This window comes from Carettochelys insculpta, chromosome 2 (genome assembly GCF_033958435.1).
Source record: "Carettochelys insculpta isolate YL-2023 chromosome 2, ASM3395843v1, whole genome shotgun sequence".
NCBI classification, from domain to species: domain Eukaryota; kingdom Metazoa; phylum Chordata; order Testudines; family Carettochelyidae; genus Carettochelys; species Carettochelys insculpta.
The window spans coordinates 127,953,294-127,973,544 of record NC_134138.1 but is presented as its reverse complement, the minus strand read 5'-3'; the positions used below and the strand labels follow the sequence as shown (position 1 = coordinate 127,973,544).

At 44.4% G+C, this 20,251-nt stretch overlaps 1 protein-coding gene across 2 annotated transcripts in view; it reads right to left on the bottom strand.

Moving 5' to 3' along the window:
• Positions 1 to 20,251, bottom strand: part of RPP40 (ribonuclease P/MRP subunit p40) — a 67,649-nt gene that overhangs the window by 14,024 nt on the left and 33,374 nt on the right. The window contains exons 2-3 of one of the 2 annotated variants that reach the window (XM_074985923.1): positions 17,146 to 17,921; positions 436 to 580 (exon numbers count right to left, since the gene is read on the bottom strand). In XM_074985923.1, the coding sequence (XP_074842024.1) occupies positions 436 to 580; positions 17,146 to 17,271 (271 nt within the window). In that variant the 5' untranslated portion in view covers positions 17,272 to 17,921. Of the gene's footprint in view, positions 1 to 435; positions 581 to 17,145; positions 17,953 to 20,251 lie in introns of those variants that run through there. The other variant, XM_074985924.1, reaches the window with a different exon arrangement.

The following is a 20,251-nucleotide window of genomic DNA, read 5'->3' as shown; positions in this document are numbered from 1 at the left end:
TGTGTGGACATGCTCTTTCGAAAGAAGATCTTCCAGAGGAGATCTTCCAGAAAATAATCTTTCAAAAGATCACTGTAGTGTAGATGGGGGCCAAAGGGTATTGAGTCAAAGGCTGCAGAGGTAAAACACATAGGTACAAAGTGGGTCTGTCCCACAAAAGCTCACCTAATAAACTATTTTGCTAGTCTTTAAAGTGCTACTTGACTGCTTTTTGTTTTGATAGGTACAAAGGTGGAGTGTATCCTTCAGTGGTGTGTGTCCCTTGATCTGTGGTGTCTTACTATTTGTTCTTCTGATCCAAATGCCAAGAACGTCACAGTCTAAAAAGACAGGAAAGAACTCCCTGATAGCATCAAAACTAGTTTTTACTATTCCAGGAAGCACTGACAAGACACTTGGGTTCATTCACAGTGTACAGTTTTAGCTCACCCTTACCTTTTTTCACAAATGTATTGATAAATTCATGTGTGATCAATTCATGAAGGAATAAATTCTTCACCATATAATACTCTCCAGTGTCCGTGATAACACTTTTCAGTGCTTCGGGAAGTATTCCACATTCAGGGATCAAAAATGACACCTATTCAGACCATATTTATGATGCAAATTAGATCTTATATACAAACATAAATAATCAAAATTACAAAACAGGGCTGAAGAAAAGACATAAGCAAATCAGAATTCATCTCCTTTACGAGATCAGCACATACTTGTAGATGGGTGAGTACCCCAAATAGCAAGAAACAAAATCTGCACATAAATAATTTTAAGCTAGTCACCACCCCACCCCTATATGCGCCACACCAGAGTTTCACAGTTGTCAAACCTTATTTTGTACTATTCAGTTCTCTATTTTGCATAGTTCACACACACACAGAACACTGCCATTTAAAGCACTATAGACAGGAATTTTAGTACACAGCATGAGTTAGCAAAGGGCATAGTTTTAGACAAAACAGAAGTTAGTTCAAAGTTTGTTAGTTTAAAGTTTGCTTTTTTACCTTTGCTATTTGGAGCATTTACCAAACAATGGGTTCAATCTGTATTAATTATGCCCATGCATGAATAGAAATCAGAGTAAGATATGGTCCAATTTTAAAACAAATACATTCCATGATGCAAAACACAAGTTTCATACCCCTGCCCCTGAATAAAGCCTGCTTGAGCCATAAAAACTCAGCTGAGAGCCAGTGCATTCAGTGTAGTATGGTCACTCTGTCATTCAGATTAGGGCCTAATATGTTTCCGGTGAGAAAGCGCTAGACAGGCACTCAATACTACACAATATAACCAAAGAAGGTGGTACTGCTGATGCCCACCTTACAACCAAACCAGTGGTTAAAGCACTAACACAGGAAGAAAGATCCAGGTTCAAATTTCTCCTCATACCAGGATTTAAACAGGGATCTCCCATCTCGCAGGCAAGTGCTCTGACCACTGAGCTGTGAGATGATCTGATACAAGGTCCCATCAATCTCTCATGTTAAAGCTGTTCCACTGCAGCTAACCTCATAAAGGAATCAGTGGAGCAGGAAGACTGGATCTGGGTCTTCCACCTCGTGGGTAAGTGCCCTAACCACTAGGCTAAAAGTTATAGATGACAACTAGATTTTGAATGGGATCTGGGCTGAATACACCTAGGCTATGTCCACACTGCCAAATTATATCAAAATAGCAGCAGCGATTTTGAAATAACTTAGGCGGCATCTAAATGACGCACACGCTATTTTGAAATCTGAAGTAGTGTGCGCATTATTTCAATTCCAGTAAAGCTCATTTCCTGAGGAATAACGGCTATTTCAAAATAGGCTATAATGGGCTCTACTGGCACTATTTCGAAATAGCGCTATGGACCCCGAAATGCTGTTTTGAAATAGCTGCATACTATTGTAAAATGCACTGTGTGTGTGGTTGTGTTATTTAGAAATAAGATATCTCAAAATGACTATTTCAAAATGCATTATTTTGAAATAAGGCTGTCACATAGACATAGCCCTACTCGATCAAACGCCGCAGGAAGCTTAGGTGGGTGAATGTGTATTTTCCTTGGATCACAAATTGCTCTGGATCTTAGGCAGGAGACAGGATCCCCGACAGTAGTATGTGGGGCCACAAAAAGAAACATAAGCGGCTATGGAAATTTTACCCTGATAATTTAGATACTGACTGAGTTTAAGTGCGTACAAGGTTTGGCTGGAGTTTTGTGAATTGCGCTAGAGAATAAAACTGGGACTTGGACTTTAAAGTTTGGTGTTTAGATGTCTTAAGTATCTGTGTCATCCAGTCTTCAGCCACTAAGGTGATGAGTACAGTATAAGAACCTATGCAGAATAAAATACAGGAGAGTGGAGAATGGGCTGAGTCTGACATGGCAGCACTGAGATGCCCTTGGGAAGGTAAGCCTTGCTGACAACACTACAAAAGTACTGCTTTGGAAGAATGGTGGGTATGAAGCTTATGAGAAGCATATTCCTGAGAAGGTCTGAAGCTGAGCCTCAACTAACATGTTTTATCCATTAATTTTCTAGTAAGAATGAAATGATTCTGTTGGGGTACCTAGAACTATAAGCCACTGTGTTACTTCCTCTCAGTTCCAGCCAGCAAGAGCTCTGATCCTAAGTATTGTTTCAGAAACCTGACACACCAGCTTTTTTCTTCACCAGCAAACTCTTCAGAACTTGGCCAGTCCAAAACTTGCCTTGCATGTAACAGCCAGTGAATCCAAATACCCAGGTTCCACAGAGACTTCTCTTTGCTGTAAGAAGTCCCTCTTACTGGACACTCACAGAAACTATTAAATTTGCTAACTCCAAAAAAGGATTGTGCATACTAGCCTCTTAGGTTAGCTGAAGATTCACTTTCCAATTTAATACACAGCACTGATATAGTTTTGTATTAAAACAGAACTAAAATTAACAGAGTAGATTTGCATAATAATAAATAAGAGTACAAGAAACAGGTACAATTACAAGTTCCCTCAGTGACAGATAACTAACATCTCTTCGTCCCATTTATATTACCCCAAAGTTCACTGCGTCTGTTTCAAGGGCAAGAATAGTACAGACTGGATCACCTAACGATCACAGTGGGGGATGAGCTCCACCACTTGCTATGCTGATGGCTTTGTTTACCTCATACGTAAATATACTTTTATTGGCCTCTATGATCAAGCTAGTCAGACAAGTAAAAACACTCTCCTGTGCTTTATGTTTTAAGAGCGTATTTTCAGCACATATTTTTAACTCTTTGTACATGCCCCATATATATCATACAATGTCTTTCAAAAGTAGCACGTTAATAGTTTGCAGGTGATATTTTACACATTATTTAATACAGATTATGAAAATGGGATGTTGGGGGCAATGAGAGTATAAGGCCTGATGTGAGTTATGGTATGTTGTGTTCTCTGTTAGTTGGCAATGAGGGGCTTCCAGAGTTATGCAGGGGTCTGTGGTGAAACAGAAGGGAACATAATGGATTTGTTTTTTTAGCAACATTCCAGTGGTTTAACTGAAGTTACTCGACTAGCCTTTCTGGCAAAGGTATCGCTTAATCTCCTATATAAAACAGAGGCAACTTAGTAAACTCAACTACAACTTGCTTACATATAGTGGAAAAGGTAACTCAATTTGATTTCTAAGAGAGGTTACCTTCTTCCAACCTTTAATTACAGATGTGCACATGCAATCTTAGGCCTCGTTCCAGATAATGCAAGATTTGTACCTTTAACCTTCAGACAGTTCTGCACACAGCTCTGTCTGGACTCTGAAACCCATATGGAGCTCTACTAATTTCAGTTCTGTTTGGTCTGTGTGCAGAAGTTTACAGTATCTTAGCTTTAGGTAATGTTGCTGCAGCCAGGAAGACTAGCTTACAAATAACTTTCACATTATTATAAACATAACTATAAATACTATGGTGTGACCTTAAAAGACTCCTATGCCAATGGCAGTGAGCCCACTGTTCTGTAATTCACAACAGGTCTGATTTAAGAATGGCCATGCTGTGTCAGACCAAGGTCCATCTATGGAAGTATCCTGCCTTCCAACAGTGGCCAGTGCCAGGTGCTTCAGAGAGAATGAACAAAACAGGTTATCTTCAAGTGATCCATTCCCTGTCCCCACACTCCCGTCTTCTGGCAAACTGAGGTTAAGGAATCCATCTTGGCCCATCCCTTGCTAATAGCCACTTCCTTTAAATTAGCTAATCACTTTGTGAACCCTGTTATGGTCTTGGCCCTCACAATTTCCTCCAGTAACAAGTGCCAAAGATTTACAGTAAACCCTGGATTTAGTGGACTAATGGGCGGAGGAGTGTCTGTTTAACGCTGAAAGTCCGTTAAATGTGAGGGTTTACTTGTACTGTCATAAACGCACCTGCCACAGGCTTCCCCACTCACCGCCCCCCCCCCGTACAGTAAAATGGGGAACTCACAAGAGCTGCTGGAGCCACCCAGCCGAAGCCACAGCTGGTGGAGCCTCCTCGGGTCCTGGGTTGCCGCCAGGGCTGAAGAAGCCACCACAGCTAGAGTACCTGCTGCAGCCACAGCCTCCATGCACTCCTCCCACTGAGTGTGGGTCATGTATGCGAGTGCCTTCTGCCCATGTATGCACCCCACCCTTGGTGGTAAGAGCATATGGCAGCTCCTGCAGCCATGGTTCCTATATCCATGGCAGCAGCTCCAGACGTTGGGGGTCCTGAAGCTTGGGCAGCTCCTGCAAACTAGAAGCGATGACCCCAGATGTAGCACAACTCCTGCAGGCGCTCCAGTGGCCCTGGCAACTCCTTGGAAGCCCCAGCTGCAGTGGCTCCAGTGACTTGCCAGCATTTATGTATTTTCTTGGCAGGAGTTGGGGGAATGGTTCACTCAGCAGACTTTGGGAACAACAGGAGGCTGGCGGATATCTGTTGTTCCCAAAGTATGCTGAATCCAGGTCCATTAAATTCGGGGTTTACTGTACTGTGCATTGTGTGAAGAAATGCTTCCTCTTTTTGTTTTAAATCTGCTGCCTATTAATTTTATTTGGTGACTTCCAGTTTTTTTGTTATGAAAAAGAGTAAATAATATTCCTCACTATCTCCACACTCATCATGATTTAATAGACCTCTTTCATATCCCCTTTTCATTTCTCTTTTCCAACACAAGAGGTCCAAGTTTTTTTAATCTCTCCTCCTACAGGCTCCACACCCCATTTGTTGCCCTTTTTGCACCTTTTCCAATTCCAATACAGCTAATCCTTGCTTAATATCATAGTTATGTTCTTGAAAAATGTGACTTTCAGTGAAATGATGACAAAAGTTCCCTTAAGAATTAATGTAAATGGGGATAAGTGTTTAGGTTTCAGTATATATATATATATATATATATATATATATATATATATATATATATATATATATACTGCCATACAAAAGAAATATATGCAGTATAAGTTTCAAACAAACAATTTACTACTGTACTCACCAGTGATGTTTGTGAAGCCTGGCTGAGGACAAGCATAGCTGAGGCCCACCCACTCAGCACATAAGCCCACGTCCTCCAGCCCAGGTTCTGCTGCAGCCCAATCCCTTGCCCCTCTGACTGCCCACCTGTACTCCAGCTTGGCAGCAGGGTCAGATGCTTGCCCTGCTCCGCTTGGTGATCCAGCTTGAAAGTGGGGTCAGAGGTTTGCCTGCTCCAGCTGCATGGCACTTCAGATGGGTGGGGCAGGGCTCTGCCCCACTGCACGCACCTGTCCGGTATTCCAGATGAGGAGTGGGCAAGTGCCCACACCCCAACCCTACACCCTGGCTGACTGGATGGAAGAGTGCAGATCGTCCAATTTCTCCTCTTGATAAAATTTTCCCAGCATGAAAAAATGTAGAGAGATAGATAATTAATTGATTTGCTTTCCCTCTTTTAGGGTGTATGTGTTTGTAGGAATTTCTTCATAGTAATTCATCACATAACCAACTCCCCTAATCACTGTGGAGCTGTGTTCCCTGTTAGCATCATCATTGCTAAAGATTTGAAAGCCAGTTTCAATCATTTGAAGAGCTTCTGAAAGACATGTGGTAGTCAAAATTCAATGGGTTGGTTCTTCTACTTCTTGGCTTTCTTCTTCTTCCATCACTCTCAGGAGATCTTCACTGGTTAACCCGTCTCCATATAATTGCAGAAGTTGTGCAAGCTCGGCTTCTTCTACTTCATCAAAACCCATATTCTTGGCTAAGCAGAGGACAGTTTTCTTCATAGCAGAGACATCTTTACATCCTTTTCAGTTATGCATTCAGGCCACAAATTCCTCCACACACCACTTATGTATGCGCAAATAACTGCACTTCAGGACTCACCAACGTTATAGGTGCACTTGAGGATGTTGTAGTCATGACAAATTTGCTGAATTGGAGGCTTGCCTTCCCCATCAGTGTTTCTAATGAGCGGTTTCAAAGCATGGAGTAGGTAATATGCCTTAAAGGCAGAGATGGCCCTTAGTCCCTGGGTTGAATGAGTAATGTGTTAGGAGATGGAAAGACACGTTACTTGGATGAGCTGGTGCATCATCATTAGGTAATAAAACCTCAAAATTAAGATTTCCTTGGCACGATATTCTTTTTATCCAGGGACACCATGGAAAGTCAGTCATTCTGAAAAAATAGCTCCAGTTATGCATGCCACGGGATCTCCAAATGACTGGAAAGTATTCCTTTCAAAATCCCTTGAGAGACCATGGTGCTTCAGTCTCAGAGCACTGTCTGCAGTTTCATCTTTATATCTCTTGCATTTCACCTTAGAAGCAAAATTAGATAGTCTTTAGCTGCTTTAAATCTGGGTACTGTCTTCTCTTGCTGAGAAACCTAAGTCTGTTCATGGATCCTCTTGCAGTAAAGGCCTGTTTCATCAACATTGAAAACTTGCTTAGGTGAACAGCCAACTTCCTCAAATACTTTGAGTTAGAGAATTTTTTTAGCTGCTGCAATACTGGCACTAGCTGCCTTGCTGAAATGCTTGATGTTATGCAGGCAGAAGTGCCTTCTGAACTGACTGGACCATCCCCAACTTACTGTGAACATTTCTGTCTGTGATCCCTCACCTTGGTCTCACTTCAAATTGACATGCAAACTTTTTGCCTTAGCTTGAGTACTAGTAAATTTAAAGGTTTTAATCTTCTATCCATAATGAGAGAACATACTCCAAACTACTTCTTGATCAACTTATTTTAGTAGCATTAAGCAGCGAGTGACAGCCCTGATTTTATCCGCACCATTCTGCACTGTTCCTACAGTAAAACCTAGAGCAATGCCAATGTCTACCCCATACTCACCTGCATCAAGACGTATAATGCAGTAAGCAAACAAATGTTTTTCCTGGTTTTCTTACTGCAACTGCTAGACAGTCCATTTTCATTTGCTGGGTGTTGACTCATGATGCTAAGTGATACAATCACAAGTTAGAAATGTTCAGAGCATGCTAGTACTGACACAACTTAATAACATTGCCCCAATGAAGAGGCAGCATTGTTTGGCTTATACCACAAAGTAGTTGTGCCTACTAGTAAGCTGCAGCCAAAATACATTATAACCAAATACTGTGGAACTTTAAATGAGTATCTTTTCTACAAGATCAGCAATGTAATAAGGAAATAGTATTAACTACTAGTAGGCATCCTTCAGTCTGCATAGACTACGGATCGCGCCCTTTAAAGTTTCAATTGAGGACTTCATTTACAGCGTCTATTGTGACTATGAAGACCCACACGAGAGTGACAGTCCTTGCTGCATCTCTTGCAGATGTGGTGGGTGTCTGGCAACTCCTTAGTGTGCTTTCTGTGCGCTCACTTCTCCTCTGCTAGCTGTCTGATCTTCATCTCGCCCTTCTGAAGGCCCTTGTGTAACCCCTGCCTCCATCTGCTGCGGTCATCTGCTAGTTCTTCCCAGTTGTCCAGCTCAATGTCGACCTCTCTGAGGTCTCTCTTGCAGACATCTTTGTAGCGCAACTGGGGGCGTCCGGGAGGTCTTTTGCCAGAGGCTAGCTCACCATACAGGATGACTTTTGGAATCCTTCCATCATTCATCCTGTGGACGTGGCCAAGCCAGCGGAGTCAACACTGCCTGAGGAGGGTGTGCATGATTGGGATTCCAGCTTGCTCGAGGACGGCGGTGTTGGTCACTCTGTCCTTCCATGATATTCCAAGGATGCGCCTGAGGCAGCGCAAGTGGAAGACATTCAGCCTCTTTTCCTGGCGGGCATACAGGGTCCAAGTCTCGCTGCCATAAAGGAGGGTGCTGAGGATGCAGGCTCTGTAGACTTGCATTTTGGTGTGAGTGTACAGCTTGTTGTTATTCCACACACTCTTGCTGAGTCTGGACAGAGTTGTGGCCGCTTTTCCGATCCTCTTATTTAGCTCAGTGTCCAACGACAGGGTGTCAGTGATGGTGCATCCGAGGTAAACGAACTCGTGGACGACCTCTAACGTATAGTTGTCAATGCTGATTGATGGGGATTCAGCAACATCCTGACCGAATACGTTTGTCTTCTTTAGGCTGATGGTAAGCCCAAAGTCCTTGCACGCTTTGGAGAACTGAAACAGCAGTTTTTGAAGCTGGTCTTCTGTGTGAGACACTACAGCAGCATCGTCTCCGAACAGCATGTCTCTGATGAGGACTTCCTGCACCTTAGACTTAGCTTTCAGCCTTGCAAGGTTAAACAGTTTCCCATCAGATCTTGTGTGCAGCAAATGCCCTCCGTTGAAGATCCAAAGGCATGCTTCAGGAGGTGTGCGAAGAAGATCCCGAACAATGTCGGAGCAAGCACGCAGCCTTGTTTGACACAGCTCCTGATTCTGAAAGCATCCGATAATGCGCCGTCATATTGGCTGGTTCCTCTCATGCCTTCGTGGAATGACTGGATCATCTTGAGTAACCATGGAGGACAGCCTATCTTGTGGAGCAGTTTGAACAGACCATCCCTGCTGACCAAGTCAAAGGCCTTGGTCAGGTCAATGAAGGCTATGTAGAGTGGATTCCTCTGCACCCTGCACTTCTCCTGCAGCTGCCTTAGAGAGAAGACTATGTCAACGGTAGACCTCTCTGCGCGGAATCCACACTGCGATTCGGAGTACACCCTCTCAGCAATCTTCTGGAGTCTGCCAAGGATGACACGAGCGAACAGTTTACCAGTGACGCTTAGGAGGGAGATTCCATGGTAGCTGTTGCAGTCGCTTGTGTGCATTAACTGGTATGGCATTAAGTAAGGATTTAGTGTATATCAATTCTGGTGACATACTCATTACAGCTGCCACATTGCATAACACTATTTACAGAAAAATACTGTGACAGCCAAGTATCCAGGGAAAGCTGGTGATACACTAGTCATTAATATCATTGCATGATAGACGGATGGATGCTATATAAACAGTTACATATGTGTTCCAAAAATATTTTTCTATAATAAGTTCTGGGGCATATTTCATCTAGTTTGTCCTAGACAATAGGAATGTTGATTCATCACTGCCTGTAATTAAATTACAGGGATGCTAAAGAAAATGCACAGTTTATTTGGATCTGTGGTAAATTCTGTTTATCAAGAGGATGAGGCAGTAGCATGGCATCAGTACACCAAAGGACACCTCAATCTGAATTGCAGGGAGTTATTCTGCCTCTTGGGACAAAGGACTATGACCTATGGGGAATATAAAAAGCGAAAGGACATCTTACTACCCATAACGGAGGAAACAAGGAAATCATAGTGCTTTTTGCATCTATGAACAGGGGATCTTCAACCGGCTGGGTTGACGATACAGAGTAGCTATAGACGAAAAAAATGCTTTAGACAAAACATGGAGCCTGTTAAAGTTATATATAGTCTCTTAGAAACATGCTACACTTTTGTTTTATTTGTAAGCATTTCTGTGTATAGTCTGTCTTTTTTGAGGCAGCAGAGTTGGTAGGTCTGTCAGCATCCAGTGACAGGGACTGGACGCTGCAAGAAGATGGCTTCTGGAGAGTTTGAGAATTTTAGTACATCAATGGTTAATCTGCAAGACAAAGTCTGGGCTGGCAGCATCCTGAGGATTTCTTTTGGCTAGCTAACAGACTGTAATAACAGGAATCTGTCACACAGGATAACATCAACCAAACTTGTTTTTGCTAAAGCAGAAAGCATAACAGGGTAGCTTACAGTTTCAGATCACTTCAAAAAGTCTCAACACCTATATGTTGATGGCTTGTTTGTCTGATTGTAACATTTTGCTCAATACGTCACATATAGCTCTTAAATGTGATTTAAGTGTTCGAAACACAGCAGTTTGCAGGTCAATAATGAATCCAGTTTAGTTAAAACTAACATTTCCAGCATGAGACTCTCACCTAGAAGCAACTGTATATCTTTTAAAGAAACACCTCAGAAATCATCATCATCATCAATAACTGTGGGCTAAGCACCCGTTTGTGTCTGATGCCTCTCTCACTATTTCCATCTTTCCCTATCCAGTGCAGAGTGGCTTAGTTTCTATAGACTATCTGTCCATTCTCTATGGGGTCTGCCTCTCCTATTCGAGCCATCCATTATGCCGAATACCAGGGTCTTGATTTTTTGCTCTTCGTTCATTCTGCAAATATGTCCAAATAGTTGTAGCTTCCGTTTTGTAACTTTCTGCAGCAGGTTCTCTTTTGGCTGTATCTTCCTATATAATTCCTTGTTGGTGACCTTCTGCATCCATCCTATTCTCAGAATCTTTCTATAACAACTCCTTTTCGAATCTTTCGTTATCACCCATGTCTCACATCTGTACAACATGCTGCTGAATACACGTTTTCAAGACGCCCAGTTTCGTTCTTAAGCTAATTGCTTTGCTTTTCCAGATCTTATCCATTTCCTTCAAACTTGCTCTTGCTTTCGCTATTCTAGTCGTTATTTCCTTCACAGGAATGCATGCATAGAATTATAAAGACAAAGTGAGTTCGTTAATAGGTTTTATTGCCCCAACTTCTGTTGGTGACAGAATCAAAATTTCCAAGCTTACATGTGGCCTCAGACTAAAATACCAAAAGCCAAAAATCATTTACCAATTGGTAAACAATGATCTTTTGTCCTTCCACTTTCATCATTTGAGTTTGAAAGGGAGAGGATGAATGAACAAGGGGAGAGTACTAACTTTGGGGATGAGTGAGTTTGCTTCACTGTTAGCGTGTTTCTTTCACTTTTATGTTATTTCAGGTAGGCTATGTTTATGCTTACATTCCTCTTTCAAAAGAGGCAAGCAAATGAGGAAAATTGAAAATGCAAATGAGGTACAGATTTGCATATCTGGTGTCTCATTTGCATATTCTTTCAAAGAAGAAAAGCAGTGTAGATGCAGCTCTTTTGAAAGTAAACCTTTTTATGGGAAGAAAGGTTCTTTCGAAGATGGGGGTTTACTTTCAAAAGAGTGGTGTCTACACTGCTTTTCTTCTTTTGAAAGAATATGCAAATGAGGCACCAGATATGTAAATCTGCACCTCATTTGCATGCCTCTTTCAAAAGAGGAATGCAAATGTAGACACAGCCTTTCTGCGTCAATTGAAATGGCTTGTCTGGAGACTGTTTGAGCCTTTGTTCCCTTGATCACCTTTGCTCAGCCTCAATCAGCCTTGTGATCACCTTTCCTTGTGTGATTTACAAGGGGGTAGAGCAGATCTAGGACAGGAGGACTTGAAATCTAGGTGCTAAGCGACTGGGGGAACTAGCAACCTGGGGGTGTTGACAGGGAGTCCTAATATAATCAGTATGGTTACGAAGAGCCACATTGCTTGAGCAACACATGTCCCCTCTCCATCTGTGCCTGTATCCAGGCAAGCAACCTGTTTCTACCCTCATCCTGGTATGGTTTTGCCAAGACTGTGGCCTGGATTTCCCATTTACAGAAAATCAGGCTGGAAGGGGACCATCAATGTGAAAGGTGCCTGCTTGTGGAATGTTTCAGGAAACATGTAAGAAAATTACAGGAAGATGTGGCTCGACAGAGGAGCATCTGTACCCAAGAGAAATCTCTTCAGACTATTCATCTGGAGACATCCAAGGCTGAAAAACCTATTCAGTTACATAAGACTGCTGGCACACACTGGGGGAGGAGAAGACTCTGTCACAAGGAGGATGCTGGCAGCTGGTTACTTCGGGCAGTAGGCTAGTGCTCCACCCCTGCTCCCATCCCACCCAGCATGGTGCTGGAAAAACACACTTCCCTGGCAATGAGAGATGAGGAGCCATGTACCCCCAAGGCTGAGAGGTTTGCAGCCACCACTCCCAATAGGAAACATAGGGTAGTGGTGATTACAGACTCTTTTCTCAAGGGTATGGAGGCATATGTCACCTGACATGGCATCCCAGAAAGTATGCTGCCTCCCAAAATCATCTGGTCCTCTGAATACTTCCCCTTTCAACTCATTCATGCAGACACTAATGATACTGGTGAAATCCTGGGCAGATCAGAATTGACTACAGGGCTCCAGGAGTACAGGTGAAAGATTTGAGTGCAGGTGCTGCTCTCTTCAATCCTTCTGATCAGGAGTATGGGTTCATGTGGAGACAGATCGTCTTGGAGGTGAATGGCTGACTGGCTACAAAGATGGTGTTGCCAGGAGGGCTTTCACCTTTTTGATCACAGGATGCTGTTCCAGGAAGGAAGACTGCTAAGCAGGGATGGGATTCATCTATAGTGGAAGAGTCAGAGAATATTTGGATAGACTGGCTGACCTAGTGAGGAAGGTTTTAAACTAGGTTCAGCAGGGACCAGGTGACCAAAGCCTACCAGTATGCCAAAACCGTGGAGCCCAGGGAGATGGGTCAGAAATTGGGGGAAGCATGGGTTATAATAGCAGGGACGAAGGACTGACAAGACAAAATTGGAGAGTGAAATCAAATCAGTATTTTAATTGTCTGTATACTAACGCAATAAATATGGGAGATAAGCAGGAAGAACTTGAAATGCTAATAAACAAACAAAACCAGGACATAGTTGGCATCACAGACACGGTGGGATAAATATGTGACTGGAATATTGGCATAGAAGGGTAGAGGTTGCTCATAAAAGACAGGTAGAAGATAAGGGAGGAGGTGTTGCCTTATATATTAAAAATGAATACCTTTGGCTTGAAGCTGAGATGGAAATTAAACACAGACTTGTTAGGAGTCTCTGGGTAAGTATAAAATGGGTAAAAACAAGGTTGATGGCATGGCAGAGTTCTACTACAGACCACCTAATCAGGAAGAAGAGGTGGATGAGGCTTTTTCTTTTTTTTAAACCAGCAAAATTATACAAAAGCACAGGACTTGGGCGGGGGGGATGGGACACTTCAACTATCCACACATATGTTGGGACAGTAACACAGCCCGGCACAATTTTTTATTTCAAAAGGTAGGAAAAAAAAAAAACTACCAGAGAAGGCTGTTCTAGATTTTATTTAAACAAATGAGGAACTTGTTCAGAATTTTAAAGTGGAAGGCAACTTGGGTGAAAGTGGCCTTGAAATGACAGAGTGCATAATTCTAAGGAATGGTAGGAGGGTGAACAGCAAAATAAAGAACGGATTTCAAGAAGCCTGACTAGCAAACCCAGGGTGTTGACAGGTGAGGTCCCATGGGAAGCAAATTTAGGAAGAAAACCAACTAAAGACAGTTGGCAGTTTTTCCAAAGAAACACTATTGAGGGCACAAGAGCAAACTGTTTTGGTTCATAGGAGAGATTAGGAAGTATGAGACCACGCTGGTTTAACCAGGAGACCTCAAATGATCTAAAAATCAAAAAGGTGTCCTACAAAAAGTGAAAACTGGGTCAAGTTACAAAGAACGAATACACACAAATAGCAAAAGTATGTAGGGGCAAAATTAGATATGCTAAGGTACAAAACAAACTTGAACTAGAGACATAAGGCTACATCTACACTACAGCGATCTTTTGACAGAAGATACGATCGGAAGGACCTTCCAGCAACACATCTGTTGACAACAACAAGAAGTCTTGTAGCACCTTACAGACTAACAGATATTTTGGAGCATAAGCTTTCATGGACAAAGTCCCACTTCATCAGATGCATGGGTGGTGGTGGGGGGGGTGGTTTCCCCACTCATGCATCTGATGAAGTGGGACTTTGCCCACGAAAGCTTATGCTCCAAAATATCTGTTTGTCTATAAGGTTCCACAAGACGTCTTGTTCTCGAAGCTGCAGACTAACACAGCTACCTCTCTGATACATCTGTTGACAGATCACATCCACACACAAAAGTGGACTGAAAGAGCAATCTGCTCTGTCGACAGATTGCCAGGTCAGATTGCCTTGCCAGTCTCTTTATATAATGGCCAACTGGAAGCTCAGCAAACGGCTGCTCAGTGAGCCAAAAACCTGTTTGTCCACAGAGGGCCCCCTGGTGCATCTACATGGTTTTTTTGTAGACATAAACCATCAACAAAGACATTACTCCTTGTCACTGAGAGGCAGAACACTTGGCAGAAAGTGCTGAGTTTTGTTGACAGATTTTTGACAAAACACATTTTGTGTGTAGATGCTTCACAAGTTTTTAGACTGGACACCAGGAAAATCTTTCCAACTGTCTGGGTGGTTAAGCATTGGCATAAATGACCAAGGGAGGTTGTGAAATCTTCCTCATGAAATTAAATGCAAGGAAAAAAAAAAACAGGTTAGACAATCTCCTTTCAGGGATTATCTAGCTTGTGCTTGGTCCTCCCATGAGTCCAGGGGACTGGACTTAATGACCACTCCAGGTTCCTTTCAGTTCTTTGATTAATCTTGTTGGATAGCCAAATTCAAAGCTGCAGGTGAGAGAAGCCAGTGCAGAACTACAAGAATTTTTTGTTTCGGTTTTACTAGCTTGATAGGTCATTATTTCATCCAAATAATACTTTAAAAGGATACCTTTAGATTGAAAATATGATCTAGTATCCCACTGGAAATAATAATTGGACACGAGAAAAAGAATTTTGCTCTGGTCTGCACAGACTTTATCCAGTTTTAGGGGTTTTCCCTTCTGTGTTTTAAAAATCCAGCACTCTCTAAAGAAAAAGGAAGGGAAAATCTCCCATAACTTTATTCATCCATCTGTGAAAAACTGTCTCAAGAGTGGAGCTGAACTAATCAAGGAAGCTGAGCAGTGTTCCTTCTAAATTTTTTCCATTCCTGGGTGGAAATACAGGTTGTACCTCTAAAAATTGGGATTCTCTTGTCCAGTAACATCCGTGGTCAGGCAGGACAATGGATGTTCCTGAACCAGAGAGCCCTGGGCTGGAGCCAGCAGAAGTGGGGCCAGCATCCAGCTGCAGAGTTTGCAGCAGCAGGGCTGTAGCCAAAGCCTGCAGCAGCAGAGCTGGAGATGAGGCCAGGGCCTGCAGCAAGAGGGTCATGGCCAAAGCCTGCAGCCAAGGCTAGAGCCACAGCTGGGTCCAGAGCCTGTGGCAGCAGGGCTGCAATCAAAGCCTGAAGCAACAGGTGAGCAGCCAGGGCTGGATCCTGTGGCAGAGGGGCTGCGAAAGGTGGCATCAGGGCTGCATCCAGAGCTGTGGCCAGGGCCAAAGACCACAAATAGTTGGGCCAGAGCTGGTGGCTGCAGCAGCAGGGCCAGAGCTCATGTTATCAGGGCCAGAACCTGTGGCCAATGGCAGCTGGGCCAGAGCATATGGCAACAGGAGGATGCAGATAATGGCACCCAGGCTAGGGCTCATCGTGGCAGGGGCTGGCCAGGACTGGAATTGAAGCAGCAATGGGCTGGAGGGACAGCGGACGGGGACCTCCCCTGGTCTGGTATATCACTTCTTTCAGGACTGTTCGGGATCCCAGGGTGCTAGCCCACAGAGAAGTACAACAATGTCTATCCTGACAGGAGGCTGTTGCTCAGCTATTTTAAGTTTAGGTCTTTCTTAAAAAAATTTTGAAGAGGAAAGGAAAAAGATCAACCTGTGAACCATTTGGTAGGTTTTGCATTGTTGGTATTTCAGTGTAAAGCCACATCCACACTACAGAAACTACTGCAGCATAATAATTAGCCTCAGTGAGACAGCTCTATTAGTTTGTATCTTCACAAAACAAAACAAAAACAAAACAAAACACAGTCCTGTAGTACCTTAAAGACTAAAAATATTGTTTAGGTGTTGAGCTTTCATGGGACAGACCTACTTCTTCAGATCTAGGCAAGTTTATTTCCCCCCCTCCCCTTTTTTCAAGATTTTTTCATTGCAATTGGGTCAGCATAACCCATAGCAGAGATGCAACCACCACCAATTTAAAAGGTTTTTCTCCTTCCCACTAACAACTCCACCTCCTGACAGGACAAAAGTGAGATTGACAAGCACCTTTCTACCACTGCCTACGCTAAGGTTAGGTCAGTGTAGCTGTAAGCTCTGGGGTCTGGATTTCTCACACTACTGCACACTCTAGTTGTGCCAACCTCACTTCCACATGCGAGCACAGCCCAAAGTCTTGTTTACTGCAGGAAAGTGAACCTGGCCCACTGAGTGGCCTTAAAAACTGAGCCAGCTGCAATCCAGGAATACCCTTCATTTTGGCCTACACTAGTGGGACTGCCAGCCCTGCCAGCCCCAGGTCCCCAGAAGGGGCGGGGTCTCGGGAGGAAGGGGAAGGGACGGCCAGCGCTCAGGGCACCTTCCTTCCGTCCCAGCCCTCAGAGACGCCCGGAGCCCACCTGGCAACACTCCAGCAGCTATTTAAAGGGACTGGGCCTCCAGCCGCTGCTTCTGCTGTGGTAGCGGCCGCCAGACCTCAGGGCGCTTTTGAATCCCTAGACTCTGGTGCCTGTGCCCTCCTGGCCCGTGGGCGGGCTTGGCCATGAGTTAGAAATCAGGTCGCCACACTTTCAGCCCCTGGAGCGCTGATGTGGCAGCGGATCCCCATCTACACCAGGGCCTTGCCGGAGGGGGAGGGGAATAAACCGCAGCCTAGGGCTAAGCTAGCCCGAGCGAGAGCGGGTGCGGCTGGGACCCGGGCTCTGATACGCTACTGGGCGTGAGGCACCGAGCGTCTGCGTCTGCACCTGCCCCCGCCTGTGGCCACCGCGGTGACGCTAAGGGAACACACCGAACGCCCGCGCCCGCCCCCGCCCCCGCCGCACGCGCGCTGACAGACCCCACCCCCAACTGCCATCAACCGCTTCGCACTCACGCGGCAGTTGTAGGCGTGGTTCCGCACGTGCGCCGCATGCCGGGAGCGCTCGTGCCGCACGTGGCTTTTCTCACACACCAGCAAGTGGCGCGGAGTCTCCCGCAGCCGCCGCAGCGGAGCAGCCATTCCCAAATCCGCGCGCGCCGCGCATCACCAGCCAATGAGGAAGCAGCCGGTGAAGAAGGGAGGGGCGCCTCGCCCGGCCCCCGCGTCACGCGGCGGGAGAGCGCGGTTCCTTCCGGCGGCGTCCCAGATGCAGAGCAGCTGTTTCCGGTATGGGCTCAGCACTTGTGAACCGTGTCATTATTGAGTGACGTGAGCATGCGCAGTAACTGCAAGCGAAGCTGCTGGTGGCCTCCTCTCCCCATGTGCCGAAGCGGGTCAGAGAGAGGCGTGGGGCGCAGTATTGATGTTGCTGTGGCTGGGTGCAGGAAGCCCCATAGGGTTGGGCGTATAAGCTAAAATGCAGCTGATCATCGGTCAGAAAGTGCTTGTCCCACGCCTCCGGGGTGCTCCCTTTTTACATCTGGGCGTGGGGTGCTGCCTTGCCAGCTGCCCGCATTGACAAATCCCAACAGGCTGAAGGACTCGTGAGATTTGCTTTACAATCATGGACCGTCTGTTGAAAAAAGATGTTCTTTGCATTTGTCAGGTGGTTGGGGAGTTTTTACGATGGATTTGAGTCCTGTTTTCAAGGATGTCTTTGCAACCATCAGTCCCAGAAACCTCCTGGTTTAAGGGAGAAAGTTGAGGTTTTCACAGAATGACTTCCGCGCCTGGAGATTTAAGAAGAAAAATATAAAATATTGCAAAAGTTGTGATAAAAATTGCAAGGATTGGCAATGGGGAATTAATATTTTTTCACTTAATCAGGAGTTGAGGCTTTAAGAAAAACACAATCTCAAGGCTCATGATGGAATTATTACTGCAGGTAACTGTGCTATAGCAACTTGCTAAAGAGCTGATTCAGTGATTAGTCCATCCAAGAGTTAAACATTTTCAGATGCATTTTGATGTTTAATAGAATTGTCATCAATGTTAAAAGGGACAAAAATGCAGAACAGAGAAATTAAAAGGGGTTTGACTGCTGCTGGCACAATGATCATGGATGGACTTTGATGCAATATCTAATTTTAGGCCTGATTGTACATTGCACTTCCAGTAATTATTATATCAGTGCAGCATAAATTCAATGTGGTTGTATTATGCTGTCCTATAATCACTCATGTCACAGTGGGGTAAAATCATTGCCTATGGTATGAAGTAAAGGAAAAATCAGGTCTAGCATGAGTGACTGTTAAACTGACAACTTAGGCCATGTCACTACAACCTTAAATTTACATCCTCTGAAAACCTTATATAGTTCAAGCCTCCAAAATGTGTCGCAAACAGCTAATGTTTAGGGTGCCTATTTTGTGCCACACAGATATCATACTGTACAACTCTGAAATGATACACAAATTTAATGGGCAGAAATGGTGTCCCTACCCTCTGTTTGTCAGAAGCCAGACCATGGGAATGGGCGACAAGGGGTGGATCAACTGATGATAACCTGTACTGTTCACTCCCTCTAGTCCATGGGTGTCCAACCTTTTGGCTTGCCTGGGCCGCATTGAGTGAAGAGGAATTGTATTGGGCCACATATAAAATATATAATATAGTTAATGTATATAAATCACATAATAATGTTAAAAGTTTACGATCTTGTGGGGCTGCATTACTAGCTGTCCAGGGCCGCATGTGGCCCGCGGGCCGCAGGTTGGACATGCCTGCTCTAGGTCACCTGGCATGGGCCACTGTTGAAAAATAGGATACTGAGCTAAACGGACATTTGGTCCAACCAAGTATAGGCATTCTTATGTAAAGTAAGGTGAGGTGGCTGACACATCAACAATAGCATTTTGATTAGAATGGAGCAGAAAGAGGGGAAAAAATGAAGAAGCATAATACTAGTATGAGAGATGGCCAACCTGTAGACGAAGAGGTGATACATGTAAAGAGGAAAAGAGCACCAGGAGCATCAGACACTTGAAGACAGATTGTATATGTGGGAAGTAATTGAGAGCATCATTGTGGAATCCCACCCACTACACATTATTAACAGTGGTGCATGTAGTATATCCCCCCTTCACACACACATAAGTCCTCTTTGCTGACAACTGTACGTTGCATAGGAAATTGTTCAGCAGACATCTCCATTGATAATGATACAATCCTTCCCATGTACATAGCGTTTAGGAAACCTCCTGGATATACGAATAATAGTACAATCCACAAGAAGCCATAATGGTACTAAATGCATGCTATAGTATTCCCCAGTCCCCGAAACCCAAAACTGATAGAGGAATGCAGAATCCTCTCTATATTGATAGTGGCAGTCTGTTCCCTCACCCTTTCATGCTCATAGACTTGTGGACTTTAAAGGTCAGAGGAGACCATCATGGTCATTCTGACCTCCTGCACATTTCAGGCCACTGAATGTGACCCACTCAGTCTTACAATAGATCCGTAACCTCTAGTGGAGTTTAATCATGATGTAGAGACTTCTTTGCAGTAAGCTCAGTGGTAGTATCGCATGGCAGTCCTGCTCCAAACACACACTGATAGCAGTGAAGCCAGCAGCACAGTTCCCCCCCAGCAGCATGTGCAAGCAGGAAGAGCAAATGGGGGGGAGGTGGCAACTGGCTGTAGAATGCTTAATCTGGACAGTTGCCTTCTAACTGCTTTCCACACTCCCCTCAGGATTCCTGCCATGTGCCAGTAAGAATGGCTGGATAATTCAGTATTTCTTTCCAAGTGACACTTGTCAGGATTCTCCAGGGAAAAATCGGCCTCCTGAGGAACCCACAGAAGTGCTGAGCAAACAATGAGCATGTCAGGCACCGGTGGCATGTGCTGCCACCATGCAGGATATTTTGGGGCTTACAGTCACCTTGGGAGAGAAATCAAGCAAACACGGCTGTTTCAGGATCCGACTGGATCTGTTGGGCACCTCAAGAGATGTGTCAAACACCTGCATCTGGCAGATACCTCAGAAACTCAGACAGGAAGTATCTTGATCCCAAGATGCTATTGGGTGCCTGACATGCTTTGTGGAAGTGCCTGA